This window comes from Nerophis ophidion, linkage group LG24 (genome assembly GCF_033978795.1).
Source record: "Nerophis ophidion isolate RoL-2023_Sa linkage group LG24, RoL_Noph_v1.0, whole genome shotgun sequence".
In the NCBI taxonomy this organism is placed as follows: Eukaryota; Metazoa; Chordata; class Actinopteri; order Syngnathiformes; family Syngnathidae; genus Nerophis; species Nerophis ophidion.
The window spans coordinates 22541319-22561121 of NC_084634.1; the positions used below are offsets into that span (position 1 = coordinate 22541319).

At 47.9% G+C, this 19803-nt stretch overlaps 1 protein-coding gene across 16 annotated transcripts in view; it reads left to right on the top strand.

The window, feature by feature from the left end:
- The window catches only part of otofa (otoferlin a), a 209095-nt gene that overhangs the window by 178860 nt on the left and 10432 nt on the right, over positions 1-19803 (top strand). For 9 of the 16 annotated variants that reach the window (XM_061885624.1, XM_061885618.1, XM_061885631.1 and 6 more), the window contains 5 exons: positions 2575-2745; positions 3213-3373; positions 3442-3584; positions 9532-9620; positions 18416-18514. In XM_061885624.1, the coding sequence (XP_061741608.1) occupies positions 2575-2745; positions 3213-3373; positions 3442-3584; positions 9532-9620; positions 18416-18514 (663 nt within the window). Of the gene's footprint in view, positions 1-2574; positions 2746-3212; positions 3374-3441; positions 3585-9531; positions 9621-18114; positions 18214-18415; positions 18515-19803 lie in introns of all 16 variants that reach the window. The other 7 variants (XM_061885616.1, XM_061885628.1, XM_061885629.1 and 4 more) reach the window with 1 other exon arrangement.

The following is a 19803-nucleotide window of genomic DNA, read 5'->3' on the forward strand; positions in this document are numbered from 1 at the left end:
CTTTAAGCGCATCATACAGCAGCCGCATGAGGTCAGCTGCCCTGGGAATAAAACGATGGTAAAAATTTACCATGCCCAGGAACTCCTGGAGAGCCTTAACCGTGAGTGGGCGGGGGAAGTTTGCGATGGCAGCCACCTTTGCTGGGAGGGGAACGGCCCCGCACTCCGTGACACGATGACCGAGGAAGTCGATCACAGACACCCTGAATTGGCACTTAGCCGGGTTAACAATGAGCCCGTGTTGGCTAAGACGCTGAAAAAGAGTCCTAAGGTGGGTCACATGTTCGGCTTGCGAGGTGCTTGCTACCAGGATATCGTCCAAGTAAACAAACAAAAACGGCAAATCACGTAAAACAGAGTCCATCAACCGCTGGAAAGTCTGTGCGGCGCTCTTAAGGCCAAACGGCATGCGTAAAAATTCAAACAGTCCAAATGGGGTAATTACCGCTGTCTTCGGAATATCAGAGGGGTGGACCGGCACCTGATGATAGCCCCGGACGAGATCTACCTTAGAAAATACAGTTTTACCAGCCAGGTTGGCGGAAAAGTCTTGTATGTGGGGGACAGGGTAACGGTCCGGGGTAGTCGCCTCGTTGAGTCTGCGGTAATCCCCGCACGGCCGCCAACCACCTCTGGGCTTCTCCACCATGTGGAGGGGCGACACCCACGGGCTGTCTGAGCGGCGAATTATCCCGAGGCGTTCCATGGTCTCAAATTCAGCTCTAGCGATGGAGAGCTTAGCGGGGTCCAGGCGCCGGGCACGTGCGTGCACAGGGGGGCCCGTGGTGGAGATGTGGTGTTCCACACCATGTTTGGTGGTAGCTGACGAGAACGTGGGCTGCACCAGGGTGGGGAAATCGGCGAGGAGGCGCAGAAAAACGTCTGCGGTGGGTAGCATGCTGGAAAGTCTGATTGAGTCTGTCGCGCTGAGACTGCACTTGTAGGAGCAGAACGTAATTGCATCCACCAAACGCCTGTTTTTAACATCCACAAGGAGGCCGAAAGCACAGAGAAAATCTGCCCCGATGAGCGGCACTGTCACTTTAGCAGTCACAAAGTTCCAACTGAAACGCTGTCCACCAAAACACACTTCCACGTACCGTATTCCATAAGTGCGGATGGGGCTGCCGTTGGCCGCTTCCATGGGGGGGCCATGAGACTCAGACAGCATGTCCAAGTTTGATGCTGGCAGGACGCTCCTCTGCGCGCCCGTGTCACACAGGAACCGACGTCCAGAGAGGGAGTCTTGGATGAAGAGCAGCCTGCCAGTACTGCCGACACTCATGGCTACTGCTGAGCGCCGGCCCCGGCGTTTCCCGGCGGCGGTCCTCGAAAACTGCACGGGGGTCGGCAGCGCCTGGCTTTTGTCCCGAACTTCGCATGGAAAAAACATAATCCAGAATCCGGTTGCCGCCTGGGGGGCGCCGCTACCGCGGCGGCAGCCGCGATAGTGGGCGAATCTGCCTCAGCCGGTAGAAATGCAGCCACATAGGTCGGTTGGGTGGCTACAAAAACTTTATCCGCTTCCGCAGCTAGTTCGCGGCAGTCCAAAATGGCGGTGTTAGCCAAAGCAGCCCGCACCTGAGAAGGCAGGAGTGTCAGGAAAAGCTGCACGAACAGAAATCCTGGGCTGTGCTCACCCAAGAGGTTTAGCATTTTGTCCATGAGTTCAGAGGGCTTGCAATCGCCAAGCCCCTGCAACGAAAAAAGGCGCCGAGCTCGCTCCGCGTCGGTAAGTCCAAATGTCTGTAACAGGTGAGCCTTCAACGTGAGGTACTTGTTCCTCTCCGGTGGGTGCGTAAGGACGCTAGCCACTCTGGACGCCGTCGCGCTCCCGAGGGAGGACACAACATAATGGAACTTAGTGTCGTCTTCGGTGATACCTCGCAGGGTGAACTGTGCCTCGGCCTGGGCAAACCATACAGTCGCGGAAGATTCCCAGAACTCGGGCAGCTTCAGAGAAACTGCATTCGCCGTCATGGTCGAAAAAAAAATCCACTGAATTCGTTCAGTGAAACGTCGGGGTCACCAGTGTTGTGCTTGTAGCGTGAAAGCAAGACAACTTCGCGTATCGTTGACACACAAAAACGTGTGCGTCCTTTAATCTTTTAGAACCAGAACAGACTGACTTAAAACACTCAAAAATGGCGGGAACAACAAACCCCCACCTTTGGGAGAATCTCCTGCCGGCCACTTAAAGGGGCCGCGCCGAATTACCTGCAACGGAACAACCTTGTCATGTGCCTAATTGAACAGTACAGTGAAACAGAACAACATTGTCATGTGCATACTCGAACAGTACAGTGAATAATAACAATAAGGTCAAGCACTAGGTGTGGCGAATTATGTCCGTAAATCAACCGCTACAGTAGTTACTTTTAGTTTGTTACACTTGACTTATTATGTCAATGTGAAGAGATTCAGCTTGGAGGTTGAATAGATGGTTTAATAAGGAAATTGGGAGAATTGTAGAAAAAAAATCATATTTTCTGTTATCTAGAAATGGCGTATAATTACTTAATTTGTCCACCCCTACTCAGATACCCTTGTGTCCTTTCCCATCCCTCCACGCAGGTCATTTGACATTGAAGCAACATTCCCCATGAAGTCCATGCTGACGGTTTCCGTTTACGACTGGGATCTCGTGGGCACAGACGACCTAATTGGAGAGACAAAGATCGACTTGGAGAATCGCTTCTACAGCAAATACAGAGCCACCTGTGGCATTTCTTCCAGCTACTCTGTGTAAGTGACACTTGCAAGTTATCACTCAAAACAGTTAGACCAGTGGTTCTTAACCTTTTTGGAGGTACCGAACCCCACCAGTTCCATATGCGCATTCACCAAACCCTTTCTTTAGTGAAAAATACAATATTTTTTTCTTTTTCAAATTCAAGACGAAGTTAGTTTTTTTTACTAGTGCACAAAATGAACCGTGCATGACCATCACCCTGTTCAAAGAATAAAACCAAGACAGCGCATTAACTCATAACAAATTACACACCTGCAAATCGATGTGACATCTGGTGTTACCCTATTCATAATATGCCGATATGTACAATTTTTTATTTACACGATGAGTCGGGTGTGTCTGTGGCAGAGGCTCCGCCAAACCCCTGAGGCCGACTCACCGAACCCCTAGGGTTCAATCGAACCCAGGTTAAGAACCACTGAGTTAGACACTTTTTATTTCACTTTTGTGTCTTTGTTAGGCACGGATACAACGTGTGGCGTGATCCTTTGAAGCCCAGCCAGATCTTAGCAAAGTTGTGTAAGGAAGGCAAGATAGATCCCCCTCAATACGGCCCTGGAGGAAAAGTCAAAGTGGCGAAACGTATTTTCATCGGACCGACAGTGATGGAGGACGAAAACGGTAGGTGCATTTTGCAGGCTTTTTCCCAGTTATGTTGTTTTTATAAGTGCTGCTTCTTGTGGTTTAAGGTCTGAAGAAGCAGACAGAGGAACACTTAGCTCTGACCGTGCTAAACCACTGGGAGGAAGTCCCTCGGGTGGGTTGTCGGCTCGTCCCCGAACATGTGGAGACAAGACCCCTGCTGAACCCTGACAAACCAGGCATTGAACAGGTTAAATGATTTAAGGTTACCAAAGTGTGCAATAGGATTCATGTTACTTAGCTCTGCTTTTTTCTACTACTTTTCAAACATGTTGAATGTGCAAGTGTTACGTTTATACTGGGGGAAGGAGACGGCACGACATCAGGAGGTCTAGCTCAAAGGTTTTATTTTGGCTTGATGAGTACATGGGGTGTGTATGCAACTATGTGTGTGGATGCAAGGCTATGTGTGGAAGTTACTCAAATATAAGTTACCTGGGGTTGTTGTAAGTGTGTGTTGATTGCAGTAGCAAACAGGTCCAGAAGGGTGAAGCGAGAGAGATCCAAAATCCTAGCGAGGTCCGTGGAGGCAAGAGAGAGACGTCCAGAGATCCAGGTGCAAGCGCGGGGGGTCGAGGGTCCAGGGAGGCAGTCAGAGTCCGGGGAAAGAATTTAGCAGGTGAGACGCACCGCTCACTGCAGAGACACGGAGGTACTGTGGGAATAGCAGACGACAAGGACAGATAAGAACTAGGCACGAGGGAGACAAAACGAGCAAGAGAGAGGGACACAGGTGAGGAGCCAGAGCCGTGAAGCTTACTGAATCAAAAGGTTGTTCCGGCATGGAGCAGTCAGTGGCGTGAGTTTTTATGCCGCTGCCTCTCGTCAAGACCAGCTGCGTTGATAGGTGATTGTCGGCAGCTGTGGAGGCGCATGGCTGCAGTCTGCGCGGCACGTGCGGGGGCGTGTCTTGCTGTGCGAACAGCGGGGCCTCTAGGTGCTACTGCTGGGGAGGGAGAAGCAGATGGCGTGTGCATCATAACAGTGCCCCCCCTCTTATGCGAGGCTCCCGACGAGCGCCGGAGAGCTCCAGGGTTGGCTTGATAGAAGTTCTTCAGAAGGGAGGGATCAGCAAGGTAGGAGGCCGGCACCCAGGATCTATCCTCTGGACCATAACCCTCCCAATCTACCAAAAATACCAGACCCCTACCTTGCCGACGGACCCCAAGGATCTCCTTGACGGTCCAAACTGGGTCACCGTTATCCAGAATTCTAGGAGGGGGCGGATTAGGGTCAGGGGAAGAAAGTGGAGAACTACAAACAGGCTTAATTTGGGATACATGGACCACCGGATGTCGCTTCACTGAGGGGGGAAGAGACAGACGAACAGATGCTGGGTTGATGATGGCCTCCACCGTATATGGTCCTACAAACCGCGGTGCAAGTTTACGGGAAGGTACCTGTAGGTGGAGATCTTTGGCCCGTAACAGGACTTGTTGTCCAGGAGTGTAGGATGGAGCCGGAATGCGCCGCCGGTTGGCACTGCGGCACATTCTTTCGGAGGCCCTCAACAGGGCAGCACGGGCGGTTTTCCAAATCTGACGGCATTTCTTGATGTGCCTACGAGAAGAAGGGAGGGCCACTTCGGCCTCTTGTTGGGGGAATATAGGGGGTTGGTAACCGAGGGAGCACTCGAATGGTGACAAACCTGTGGCCGAGCTCTTCATAGAATTGTAGGCGAACTCGACCCAGGGCAAGAACTTGCTCCAAGAGGCAGGTTGGCGGGCTGTAACACAGCGTAGCATGGTCTCAACACATTGGTTTGTCCTCTCTGCTTGGCCGTTACTCTGTGGGTGGTATCCTGATGTAAGACTGACCGTAGCCCCAATCCCCTTACAAAATGACTGCCACAACCGGGAAGTGAACTGGGGGCCACGGTCAGACACAATGTCCATGGGAATGCCATGCTGCTTAACCACGTGAGTGGTAAGGAGGTCGGCCGTCTCGGAAGAAGAGGGAAGTTTAGGCAGAGGGACAAAATGTGCGGCTTTGGAGAAGCGATCAACGATGGTAAGGATGGTGGTGTTACCTCGGGATGAGGGAAATCCAGTGATGAAATCCAGCGCGATGTGTGACCAGGGACGACCGGGGACAGTTAGGGGGCACAGCAGGCCCGCCGGCGGTCTGTGGGAAGACTTGTTACGAGAACAGGTACTGCATGCTGCGATAAACTCACGTATATCCAAAGCCATCGACGGCCACCAGAACCGCCGTCGAATGAAGGAGAGTGTGCGTTGGAATCCCGGATGGCAGGCGATGATGCTGGAATGCCCCCAGTCCAGAACCTTGGCGCGTAGTTCTCGGGGAACAAAAAGCTTGTTGGGGGGTCCGCCCCTAGGTCCGGGATTGGAGCGCAGGGCACGCTGAACCTGGTTCTCCACTTCCCAGGTGACCATGCCGATAATTCGGGCCGGAGGAATGATGGTTTCTTGAGAGACGGTGCAGGCGGGCTCCTCCGAGAATTTCCGGGACAAGGCATCAGCCTTAGTATTGCGGGAGCCCGGCCTGTACGAGAGGACGTAGTCAAACCGGCAAAAGAATTGGGACCAGCGGGCCTGACGGTCATTCAGCCTTCTAGCTGACCGGACATGCAGGAGGTTGCGGTGATCTGTGAGGACCTGAAATTGGTGTTTGGCCCCTTCAAGCCAGTGTCTCCACTCTGTCAAAGCGCCGTGGACTGCCAGCAACTCCCTGTTACCAGCATCATAGTTACGTTCTGCAGGCGAAAGGCGTCTGGAAAAATAAGCACAGGGATGGATACAGTTATCTAACCTGGAGCGCTGAGACAACACCGCCCCAATCCCTGAATCGGAGGCGTCCACCTCAACAATAAATGGGCAGTCTGGGTCAGGATGAACAAGGATAGGGGCAGAGACAAAACTCCTCTTGAGGCTCCAAAAGGCCCTCCCGGCCTCTGGGGTCCACTGAAAGGGAATGTTGGTAGATGTGAGAGCATGGAGTGGTGCGGCCACCTTACTGAAATCCTTAATGAACCGTCGGTAAAATCCCGCAAATCCCAGGAAGCGCCTTAGCTCCGTCCGAGTAGAAGGCTTGGGCCACTCCACTACTGCTTCCACCTTCTTGGGGTCAGCCTTGATATGACCGCTTTCAATGATAAAGCCCAGAAAGTCAACAGATGTTGCGTGAAACTCACATTTCTCGGCTTTCACGAAGAGGCGGTTTTCCAGGAGTCGCTGAAGAACGACGCGGACGTGTCGGTGATGCTCCTGTAGATCCTTAGAAAAAATTAGAATGTCATCCAAGTAAACAACAACAAACCGATCGATCATGTCTCTTAGAATGTCGTTCACAAGGGCTTGGAAGACAGCAGGTGCGTTTGTGAGCCCGAACGGCATGACTCTGTACTCAAAATGGCCCAGATGAGTATTGAATGCCGTTTTCCACTCATCACCTTCCTTGATGCGCACCAGGTGGTAGGCATTACGTAAATCCAACTTTGTGAAAATGGTGGCAGGGGCGAGGGGCTCAAAGGATGAGCTCAGGAGGGGTAATGGGTATTTGTTCTTAACGGTAATGCAATTGAGTTGTCGGTAGTCAATACAGGGTCTTAAAGAACCGTCCTTCTTGTTAACAAAAAAAAACCCTGCTGCCACCGGTGACTTGGATGGGGTGATGATTCCGGAGGTGAGAGACTCAGAGATGTAGTCACTCATGGCTTGCTTCTCAGGGAGGGACAGATTATACAGACGGCTGGACGGGAGGACCGCGTTGGGGATCAGGTCAATCGCGCAGTCATAGGGTCTGTGGGGTGGAAGAGAAAGAGCTTGTTCCTTGCTGAAGACAGCCGCCAGGTCATGGTACGCCAAAGGAACACGGGATAGATCGGGAGGTGGTGAAGTGGGCTTGAGTCTGCAAGGGGGAGCTACTGCAGACCTGAGGCAGTGCGCGTGGCAGGAAGTGCTCCATGCCAGTATTCTGCCAGATGACCAGGATATATGGGGGTCGTGCTGACAAAGCCAGGAGCGGCCGAGGATAAAGGGGGCTAATGGGGCATCCAGTACCCAGAGGCTGATGGTCTCAGTATGGTTGCCTGAGAGGGTCAATGACAGGGGTATAGTGCGGTGTTTGATGGGACCTAAAGGGTGTCCGTCCAAAGCTTGAGCGGAGAGGAAGGTATCGAGAGGAACCATGGGGATCCCGGTTCTTCGTGCATATTCAAAGTCGATAAAGCTGTCGTCTGCCCCGGAGTCCAAATAGGCCCCAACTGATAATGTCCTCGAGTTCCAGGCCAAGGTCGCAGGAAACAGTATGCCAGGATCCATTCTCTCCCTCTTTAAGGTGGGGACGGCGGTATGGCTCACCAGCATACCTCTTGGTTGGGGAGCCAGGTCCCTCGGTCGCGAAGGACAGTGGCGGATGATGTGGGCCGCAAGGCCGCAGTAGAGGCAGAGACGTTGCCGGAATCTTCTCTCCCGTTCCTCAGTCGACAATCGAGACCTGCCTATCTGCATCGGCTCCGTGATAGTAGCAGGGGACATAGTCGGGGGAAATGTCTGTCCTGCAAGACAACGGTCGGCAGGTCGAGGTAGGGGTGTCAATGTGAAGCTGGCGGGGTTTTGGTCTCTTTCTGCGGCACGTTCCAACAGTCTTTGGTCGAAAAGCAGGGCCAACTCGATGAGCTCCCGGCAAGAGGAAGGTCGGTCCCGCAGCAAGCCGTCCTTTATGGTCTCGCTAAGGCCTCTCCTGTAAGCGCTCTGTAGTGCCTTGTCTCCCCATTCGCTGTCAGCTGCCAGAGTGCGGAACTCTAGAGTGTAAGCGGCTACGGAGCGGGAGCCCTGCCGGATTGTGTGCAGCCTTGTGGCGGCGTCCCCAGCATCGACTGGGTGGTTGAAGACTGCGAGGAACTCAGTACGAAAAGCAACGTAATCGGAGCTCAGTCCCAAAGTCTTATTAATAGCTGCTGTGGCCCACTTCAATGCCGGACCGGAAAGCAGTGAAAACATGAATGCTATCTTAGCACCATCAGTAGCATAACGAGACTGTTGGTGTTGAAATATTAACTCACACTGTACCAGGAAACCTCTGCAAAGTTCAAAGTCCCCCTCGAAAGATTTAGGACTGGCAATCTTGGGTTCCCGAAGTTGAGGCTGACCCCCTAGGGAAGGTGTCGTTGGGGTGCTCGTGTCAGGCGTGGAGAATGTCACCTGGTTTGGACTGAGGGTGTTCACTCTAGCCTGCAGGCGAGAGATGGAGACATTCAGATGGTCCTCCAATTCGGAAAAACGATTCTGGTGTTGCTGGAGTACTGTCGACATGGCAGACATCTCAGGTGTCGAGGGGGCTCGGGACAGAGGGGTGGCTTGAAATATCTGCGTGCCGTCTGGTTCCATCATGGCCGGAACAAACTGTTACGTTTATACTGGGGGAAGGAGACGGCACGACATCAGGAGGTCTAGTTCAAAGGTTTTATTTTGGCTTGATGAGTACATGGGGTGTGTATGCAACTATGTGTGTGGATGCAAGGCTATGTGTGGAAGTTACTCAAATATAAGTTACCTGGGGTTGTTGTAAGTGTGTGTTGATTGCAGTAGCAAACAGGTCCAGAAGGGTGAAGCGAGAGAGATCCAAAATCCTAGCGAGGTCCGTGGAGGCAAGAGAGAGACGTCCAGAGATCCAGGTGCAAGCGCGGGGGGTCGAGGGTCCAGGGAGGCAGTCAGAGTCCGGGGAAAGAATTTAGCAGGTGAGACGCACCGCTCACTGCAGAGACACGGAGGTACTGTGGGAATAGCAGACGACAAGGACAGATAAGAACTAGGCACGAGGGAGACAAAACGAGCAAGAGAGAGGGACACAGGTGAGGAGCCAGAGCCGTGAAGCTTACTGAATCAAAAGGTTGTTCCGGCATGGAGCAGTCAGTGGCGTGAGTTTTTATGCCGCTGCCTCTCGTCAAGACCAGCTGCGTTGATAGGTGATTGTCGGCAGCTGTGGAGGCGCATGGCTGCAGTCTGCGCGGCACGTGCGGGGGCGTGTCTTGCTGTGCGAACAGCGGGGCCTCTAGGTGCTACTGCTGGGGAGGGAGAAGCAGATGGCGTGTGCATCATAACAGCAAGTGTAAATATGTGATAATATCTAGCATTTTTGCAATAAACTAAACCATTACAATGTCATGCACAAAGGGTCGCATCGAGATGTGGGTGGACATGTTTCCTATGGACATGCCGGCTCCAGGGCCCGCTATCGACATATCACCCCGAAAGCCAAAAAGGTAAGCTTGGTGTGTTTAAATGCATTGCTTGTCATATTTGAATCAAAACAGTAACAAAAGATGTAGTTTAACAGCGTGGGATCAACGAATTTGGTATCATTGTCAATGGCATATTGAGGTATTGTACAGCTACTTTCTTGTTTTTTTAACCAGTTATAATCCTGTAAGTGGTTATGTTTATTTGAAATAATTTATATACATCTTAATTTCAAGCTATAATATAATACGCAGTACATGTGGTATGCTAGGGCCCCACAATCCAAACCTTGCAAGAATATGCGAACATACAGTAAAATATCAAACAAACAATGAATAACGGATACAATTTTTCCGCAAACATATTCCTAGCACCTTCCTGGACACAATGGCAAATTTCCCCAGAACTTTTTATTGTCCTTTGTGGTACACAATATTGACAAGCAGATAAACAGGGATTGTACCAAGAAAACATGCAACTTTATGATTTGATTATGTATGTATTTAATTTTAGCACAAAACATGCATCAAATTAAAATAATGTTTGATGTAAAAAGTATTAACATTGTTTCATATAAATAAAAAAATTGTGAATGAAAGCATGAAAACAAAATACAAAATCTCTCCTAGTGCAGCCCCTGCAGTATATTCCATTTTATTGTGTGTATTTAAGTAGTAATTTATTCCCTAAAAAGTGTTTTCATGTAATCAAAGATGGTTTACATTTTGTACAATTTGTAAATGTGTTCATATATTTACGATTAATTTCTCAATTGACTGGCTGGTTAAAACAATAACCATTAGCTCCATAACTAGGATTTGACAAATACCGAGGTCAAAAATTGGTTGTCCAAGAAGAACTTTGAAAAGCCTGACCTCAATTTTTTTTATATAAATTATATTACCTAGAGCAACACAATGAATTTCTAGAATAATAAAAGCTTTAGTTGGTCTATAACGGGGGTCGGCAACCCGCGGCTCTGGATCCGCATGCGGCTCCCTGGCGCCGCCCTAGTGGCTCTCTGGAGCTTTTTCAAAAATATATGAAAAATGCAAAAAGATGAGGGGAAAAAACATTTTTTTGTTTTAATATGGTTTCTTTAGTAGGAAAACCATGACACAAACCTCCCTAATTGATATAAAGTACACTGTTAGTATCAAACATGCTTCACTGATTCGAGTATTTGGTGAGCGGTGTTTTGTCCTACTCATTTTGGCGGTCCTTGAACTCACCCTAGTTTTATGTATAACTTACTCTGACTTTCAAAGACGTGTTTTATGCCACTTCTTTTTCTGCCTCATTTCGTCCACCAAACTTTTATTGTTGTGCTCATGCTCACAAAGGTGAGTTTTGTTGATGTTATTGACTTGTGTGGATTGCTAATCAGACGTATATGGTCACTGCATGACTGCAAGCTAATCGATGCTAACATGCTATTTAGGCTAGCTGTGTGTACATATTGCATCATTATGCCTCATTTGTAGCTATATTTGAGCTCATTTGGTTTCCTTTAAGTCTTCTTTATTCAACACTATCTGTATGTAATATGGCTTTAATTTTTTTGTGGCTCCCGACGTATTTGTTTTTGTATTTTTGGTCCAATATGGCTCTTTCAACATTTTGGGTTGCCGACCCCTGACCTATAACTATATATCGCTCATCTAACATATTTAATAATCAGCTTTATTTTAGTCATTTTTTTTATTAAGAATAACTAAGAAGATTGGCATATTGAACAATTTTTAAACAACATGAAAACATAATTTTAAAAAACAAAAATTGAATAGACTTAGCAAATACCACGAACAGGGTTCGAATCCAGGCTTTTCTGCTTTTCACTGCAAGTACTAATGACGTCCGCCGGAAGTGATGTAGTAAACTTTGATTTCACATTTTTAATCAGTGACAGAGCACGACTTGGCCAGGAATACATTTGGGTTAAACTATTAAACAAAGCACCTTGGCATTTGATGATTTACATTTTAATGTGCTTCTTCACGCAAAAAGCCCCGCACCCTTCACACACTGACACGATGACAGCATTATACCCACAGCGTTTCACATCAATTCATTTCAGGTGAAAGCAACATTAGTTGCATCAGTATGATTTAATGCGAACGTAACAGCACATTTTGAATTGGATCATCTTTAAAGTAAAAGTGGACTTCTTGGCGTTACCCCGTTGGAGTTGTAGCGGGCTGTGCAGGACCGCATGGTGAATGTAACGTCCATGGGGGCTGGAGTCACTATACAAACCCCGTTTCCATATGAGTTGGGAAATTGTGTTGGATATAAATATAACCGGAATACAATGATTTGCAAATCATGTTCAACCCATATTCAGTTGAATATGCTACAAAGACAACATATTTGATGTTCAAACTGATATATATATTTTTTTGTGCAAATAATCATTACTTTAGAATTTGATGCCAGCAACACGTGACAGCCCGAAGAGGCAACGTGGGTCACCCCTCCAATGGGCTCACCACCCATAGCAGGGGCCATAGAGGTCGGGTGCAATGTGAGCTGGGCGGCAGCCGAAGGCAAGGCACTTGGCGGTTCGATCCTCGGCTACAGAAGCTAGCTCTTGGGACGTGGAACGTCACCTCACTGGGGGGGAAAGAGCCTGAGCTAGTGCGCGAAGTGGAGAAGTTCCGGCTGGATATAGTCGGACTCACTTCGACGCACAGCAAGGGCTCTGGAAACACTTCTTTCGAGAGGGACTGGACCCTCTTCCACTCTGGCGTTGCCGACAGTGAGAGGCGACGGGCTGGGGTGGCAATTCTGGTTGCCCCCCGGCTTAAAGCCTGTACGTTGGAGTTCAACCTAGTGGACGAAAGGGTAGCCTCCCTCCGCCTTCGGGTGGGGGGATGGGTCCTGACTGTTGTTTGTGCTTACGCACCAAACAGCAGTTCAGAGTACCCACCCTTTTTGGGTACACTCGAGGGAGTACTGGAAAGTGCTCCCCAGGGTGATTCCCTTGTCCTACTGGGGGACTTCAACGCTCATTTTGGCAACGACAGTGAAACCTGGAGAGGCGTGATTGGGAAGAATGGCTGCCCGGATCTGAACCCGAGTGGTGTTTTGTTATTGGACTTTTGTGCTCGTCACAGTTTGTCCATTACAAACACCATGTTCAAACGTAAGGGTGTCCATATGTGCACTTGGCACCAGGACACCCTAGGCCGCAGTTCCATGATCGACTTTGTAGTTGTGTCATCGGATTTGCGGCCTTATGTTTTGGACACTCGGATGAAGAGAGGGGCGGAGCTTTCTACCGATCATCACCTGGTGGTGAGTTGGCTGCGATGGGGGGGGAGGATGCCGGACAGACCTGGCAGGCCCAAACGCATTGTGAGGGTCTGCTGGGAACGTCTGGCAGAGTCTCCTGTCAGAGAAAGTTTCAATTCCCACCTCCGGAAGAACTTCGAACATGTCACGAGGGAGGTGCTGGACATTGAGTCCGAGTAGAGCATGTTCCGCACCTCTATTGTCGAGGCGGCTGATCGGAGCTGTGGCCGCAAGGTAGTTGGTGCCTGTCGAGGCGGCAATCCTAAAACCCCTTGGTGGACACCAGCGGTGAGGGATGCCGTCAAGCTGAAGAAGGAGTCCTATCGGGTCCTTTTGGCTCATAGGACTCCGGAGGCAGTTGACAGGTACCAACAGGCCAAGCGGTGTGCGGCTTCAGCGGTCGCTGAGGCAAAAACTCGGACATGGGAGGAGTTCGGGGAAGTCATGGAAAACGACTTCCGGACGGCTTCGAAGCGATTCTGGACCACCGTCCGCCGCCTCAGGAAGGGGAAGCAGTGCACTATCAACACCGTGTATGCCGCGGATGGTGTTCTGCTGACCTCAACTGCGGATGTTGTGGATAGGTGGAAGGAATACTTCGAAGACGTCCTCAATCCCACCAACACGTCTTCCTATGAGGAAGCAGTGCCTGGAGAATCTGTGGTGGACTCTCCTATTTCTGGGGCTGAGGTCGCTGAGGTAGTTAAAAAGCTCCTCAGTGGCAAGGCCCCGGGGGTGGACGAGATCCGCCCGGAGTTCCTTAAGGCTCTGGATGCTGTGGGGCTGTCTTGGTTGACAAGACTCTGCAGCATCGCGTGGACATCGGGGGCGGTACCTCTGGATTGGCAGACCGGGGTGGTGGTTCCTCTCTTTAAGAAGGGGGACCGGAGGGTGTGTTCCAACTATCGCGGGATCACACTCCTCAGCCTTCCCGGTAAGGTTTATTCAGGTGTACTGGAGAGGAGGCTACGCCGGATAGTCGAACCTCGGATTCAGGAGGAACAGTGTGTTTTTCGTCCTGGTCGTGGAACTGTGGACCAGCTCTATACTCTCCGCAGGGTTCTTGAGGGTGCATGGGAGTTTGCCCAACCAGTCTACATGTGCTTTGTGGACATGGAGAAGGCATTCGACCGTGTCCCTCGGGAAGTCCTGTGGGGAGTGCTCAGAGAGTATGGGGTATCGGACTGTCTTATTGGGGCGGTCCACTCCCTGTACGATCAGTGCCAGAGCTTGGTCCGAACACATTTCCAGTGAGAGTTGGACTCCGCCAAGGCTGTCCTTTGTCACCGATTCTGTTCATAACTTTTATGGACAGAATTTCTAGGCGCAGTCAAGGCGTTGAGGGGTTCCGGTTTGGTGACCGCAGGATTAGGTCTCTGCTTTTTGCAGATGATGTGGTCCTGATGGCTTCATCTGCCCGGGATCTTCAGCTCTTACTGGATCGGTTTACAGCCGAGTGTGAAGCGACCGGAATGAGAATCAGCACCTCCAAGTCCGAGTCCATGGTTCTCGCCCGGAAAAGGGTGGAATGCCATCTCCGGGTTGGGGAGGAGACACTGCCCCAAGTGGAGGAGTTCAAGTACCTACGAGTCTTGTTCACGAGTGAGGGAAGAGTGGATCGTGAGATCGACAGGCGGATCGGTGCGGCGTCTTCAGTAATGCGGACGTTGTACCGATCCGTTGTGGTGAAGAAGGAGCTGATTCGGAAGGCAAAGCTCTCAATTTACCGGTCGATCTACGTTCCCATCCTCACCTATGGTCATGAGCTTTGGGTCATGACCGAAAGGATAAGATCACGGGTACAAGCGGCCGAAATGAGTTTCCTCCGCCGTGTGGCGGGGCTCTCCCTTAGAGATAGGGTGAGAAGCTCTGCCATCCGGGAGGAACTCAAAGTAAAGCCGCTGCTCCTTCACATCGAGAGGAGCCAGATGAGGTGGTTCGGGCATCTGGTCAGGATGCCACCCGAACGCCTCCCTAGGCAGGTGTTTAGGGCACGTCCAACCGGTAGCAGGCCACGGGGAAGACCCAGGACACGTTGGGAAGACTATGTCTCCTGGCTGGCCTGGGAACGCCTCGAGATACCCCGGGAAGAGCTAGACGAAGTGGCTGGGGAAAGGGAAGTCTGGGTTTCCCTGTTTAGGTTGTTGCACCCGCAACCCGACCTCGGATAAGCGGAAGAAGATGGATGGAACACGTGACAAAGAAGTTGGGAAAGGTGGCAATAAGTACTGATAAAGTTGAGGAATGCTCTTCAAACACCTATATGGAACATCCAACAGGTGTGCAAGCTAATTGGGAACAGTTGGGTGCTATGATTGGGTATGAAAGCAGCTTCCATGAAATGCTAATTAATACACAAATAAGGATGGGGTGAGGGTCACCACTTTGTAAGCAAATTGTCGAACAGTTTTGGAACAACATTTCTCAACGAGCTATTGCAAGGAATTTAGGGATTTTACCATCTACGGTCCGTAAAATCATCAAAAAGTTCAGAGAATCTGGAGAAATCACTGCACGTGAGCGATGATATTACGGACTTGTGATCTTTCAGGCGGTACTGCATCAAAAACCGACATCAGTGTGTAAAGGATATCACCACATGGGCTCAGGAACACTTCATAAACCGCTGTCAGTAACTACAGTTTGTTGCTTCCAACTGTAGTTACTGTTGATGCAAGTTTAAACTCTACTATGCAAAGCCAAACCCGATTACCAACAATATCCTGAAACGCGGCCAGCTTGGCTGTGCTCGAGCTCACCTAAGATGGACTGATGCAAAGTGGAAAGGGATTCTGTGGTCTGACGAGTCCACATTTCTAATTATATTTGGAAACAGAGGACGTGGTGTCCTCCAGAACATAGAGGAAAATAACAATTCGGATTGTTATAGGCGCAAAGTTCAAAAGCCAGCATCTGTGATGGTATGGGGGTGTATTAGTGCCCAAGGTATGGGTAACTTACACATCTGTGAAGGCACCATTAATCCTGAAAGGTCCATACAGGTTTTGGAGCAACATATGTTGTCATCCAAGCAACGTTATCATGGACGCCCCTGCTTATTTCAGCAAGACAAGTAAAAAAAGAGTGCGGGTACTTTTCTGCCCGGCCTGCAGTCCAGACCTGTCTCCCATTGAAAATGTGTGGCGCATTAGGAAGCGTAAAATTCGACAGCGGAGACCCCGAACTGTTGAACGACTGAAGCTCTACATAAAACAAGAATGGGAAAGAATTCCACTTTCAAAGCTTCAACAATAAGTTTTCTCAGTTCCCAAACGTTTATTGAGTGTTGTTTAAAGAAAAGGTGATGTAACACAGTGGTGAACAGGCCCTTTCCCAACTACAATGGCACGTGTTGCAGCCATGAAATTCTAAGTAAATTATTATCTGCAAATAACAAGTTTATGAGTTTGAACAACCAATATCTTGTCTTTGTAGTGCATTCAATTGAATATGAGTGGAAAAGGATTTGCAAATCATTGTATTCTGTTTATATTTACATCTAACACAATTTACCAACTCATATGGAAACGGGGTTTGTATTAAAAAAAAAAAAACATCTTGAACACTGATAGTAGGAAACATTACAATATGCTTTTACATTTAAACTATTTGAATGATATCAAACTTAGAAAATATGTGCCAACTTGTTTAGTCAATTGTGCTTATCGTAATATCCCAGGAATGTAGGCTCATACAACTTCTTGTTTGTCTTGTCTTTATTGCACAACAATGTGTGTCTCCTCATTTTACCCGGGCATACTCGAACCACTACTCAACGTCACTTCCCTATCTCTTCCCTATCTCTCCCCGGAAGTCCGGCCCCCCCAGCCAAAATCAATCCAATCCAATTCAATCCACTTTATTTATATAGCACATTTAAACAACAAGAACGTTTCCAAAGTGCTGCACAGCCATGTTAAAAACAATATTAAAAAACAATATTATGCTCCACCAAAGACTGAATTAAAAAAAAATGTATATATATATTAAAACAATATAAAAATAAATATGATTAAAAACAATTTTAAAGAGTAAAATCAATTAAAACCGTAAAATAGAAATAAAAAAGTATAAAAACAGAGAGGACAACAGAGGACAGCGGATCACACAACTCACGTAGTGTTAAAAGCCAAAGAATAAAAGTGGGTCCTAAAACGAGACTTAAAACACTCCACTGTGGAAGCAGTTTGAACATGGAGGGGCAGAGTGTTCCAGAGCTTAGGGCCGACCACAGAGAAGGCTCTGTCTCCCCTGGTTTTAAGTCTGGTCTTGGGCACCACGAGCTGGAGCTGGCTCTCGGACCTCAGAGCGCGCGCAGGAGTGTAAATTTGGATGAGGTCCGAGATATTCTGAGGTGCCATGCAGTCCATGTAAAGATTTAAAAACAAACAGCAATGTTTTAAAATCAATTCTAAAATGAACAGGGAGCCAGTGCAAACTCTGAAGAATTGGGGTTTCCTGGTCCCTGTTAAAAGTAGTGGTGCCGCGTTCTGGACTAACTGCAACCGGGATAGAGCTTTTTCGGCTAATACCAGCATAAAGTGCATTGCAGTAGTCCAGGCGACTTGAAATAAAAGCATGCACAACTTGTTCAAAAAGGTTAAAAGATAAAAACGGTTTAACCTTTACTAAAAGACGAAGGTGATAAAAACACGATTTTAAAACGCCGTTGACTTGTTTGTCAAGTTTAAAATCACTGTCTATAGTGACGCCAAGGCTGGCGATTTTGGGACGCACATAATTTTGCAATGGTCCCATGTCAGTGAGATCCGGACCAAAAACTGCGATTTCCGTTTTTCCCTCATTCATTATTAAAAAATTCTGTGCTACCCATTGGCTAAAAACATGTAGCCAGCCGCTACATTATTGTTACTTGGATACAAAAATACAATTGTGATAATTATATATTATTATTATCAATATTTAATTATGAAATTATTTTTTAAAATAATTATTATTTCTACAAATGTTTAATCAAGAAAATAGCATGCAGCTATCGAACAAAAATATTTACAGAAATATTAATATAATGTTATTTTTTTCAGTACAGAATTTGTCAAATTGTGTAAATTAAATTTAAAGTATTTTGTTTTTACAATATGAAAATGTGATATAGTAAATATTGCTGTTTAAACTGTATTGTAATTTCCAGATTAGCTCTCTATTTGCAGTGCAACGACTGTGTGTGTGTACATGTGTTCCTTCCTCCCCCCCATTTACCAGATATGAGCTCAGGGTGATTATTTGGAATACAGACGAAGTAACACTGGAAGACGATGATTACTTCACTGGGGAAAAGTCCAGTGACATATTTGTCAGGGGGTAGGTACAGCGGGGGGCAGCTGACCCCGTGGTGGGTGTGAGCTGTGTGTCGTGCGCAGAGTGTTGTGTTTTTGTTTTTGTTTTGTCTTTTCTTTGCAGTTAACTACTTTTTTTTGTTGTGTTTCCATTTGTCGTGTGTGTGTGTGTGTGTGTGTGTGTGTGTGTACTTTCGTGTTTGTGGCGTGTCTCTGCTTGTGTCCAGCTTTGAGCTACGTGTTATTATTTGGAACACTGATGACGTAATTCTAGAGGACGATGCTTTCCTGACAGGAGAGAAGATGTCTGACATCTATGTCAGGGGGTAAAAACACGCAATTCCATCGCATGGCTCGCACAGCGTCCTCTCTTTTCCACGTCCCATTTTAACTTTTTCTTTTCTTCTATCCCGCATCCTGTTGATTCTGCGTCCAGCACGGGCCTTCCTTGTTTCTTCAATCCGCACGCCATAAGAAAGACAAACCGTAGTCATAATAAAAACCAAACCATCTTTTGTTCAACATATTTGATTTGTTGGCTTTAAAGTTTGCAATGTCCTGCCTGGTGCATGAATGTGTGCTTGCACAAATACTGCATGCTTGATAAGTGCATTGCTATTGCTGAGAACAATATTTTTTTACAAAGTGCTCTATTGATCGAAGAGTTTTTCTGCACGATCCCTCCTAAGTAATCCATACCTTGCTTGAAGTAAAAACTCAAACTAACGTAAGCACTATGGAAAACTTTAAAGCAATAGCATCCAATGTGCGGGCCCGGGGGGGATTTTCAGCCCACAGCTCGTTTTTTTTTTTTTTTTGGCCTGCGACACCTTCCACAGACAAAATAAGTCAGTTTTGATTAGAAACCATACAAATAAAATAAAGGGACGATAGAACCGGCCCGATTTCCTTAAAAAATGTGACATACAGTACAGGCCAAGTTTGGAGACACCTTCTCATTCAAAACTATGTATGAACACATACGGAGTTATGTAACTAACAAAAAATGGTGAAATAACTGAAAAAATGTTTTATATTCTATCCACCCATCCATTTTCGACCGTTTGTCCCTTTTTGGGGTGGCGGGGGTGCTGAAGCCTATCAAGTTTCTTCAAAAGAGCCACCCTTTGCTCTGATTACTTTTTCACACACTCTTGGCATTCTCTCGATGAGCTTCAAGAGGTAGTCACCTGAAATGTTTTTCACTTCACAGGTGTCATAGTTTTGATGCCTTCAGTGACAAACTACAATGTAAATAGTGTTGTGTTTGGACCAGATGTTCCTCTTGCTGGAAATTTAAGCTGCTGGTCAGCCCCAAGTTCTTTTGATGACACATAAGCTGATTTTAAATGAATCCCAGACAGAATAGTTATTTCGACATTTTATTCCAAAGCTTTGGGAGACCAATCTATGAACAACACACTCAAATTGCATCGCCCAAGTTGATCTGAAAATACCACGGAAGTCTTGCCTTTTTCAATACGCCGCTCGCCCTCCCCTCTCCCCTACAGAGCAAATACACTTATCTATTGTCTTCCTCAGCTGGAGCCAACCTGCATTACAAGCACAAGGTCGTCTACTGTGTACCATCGGTCAGGAGATAGGGAAAAGATAA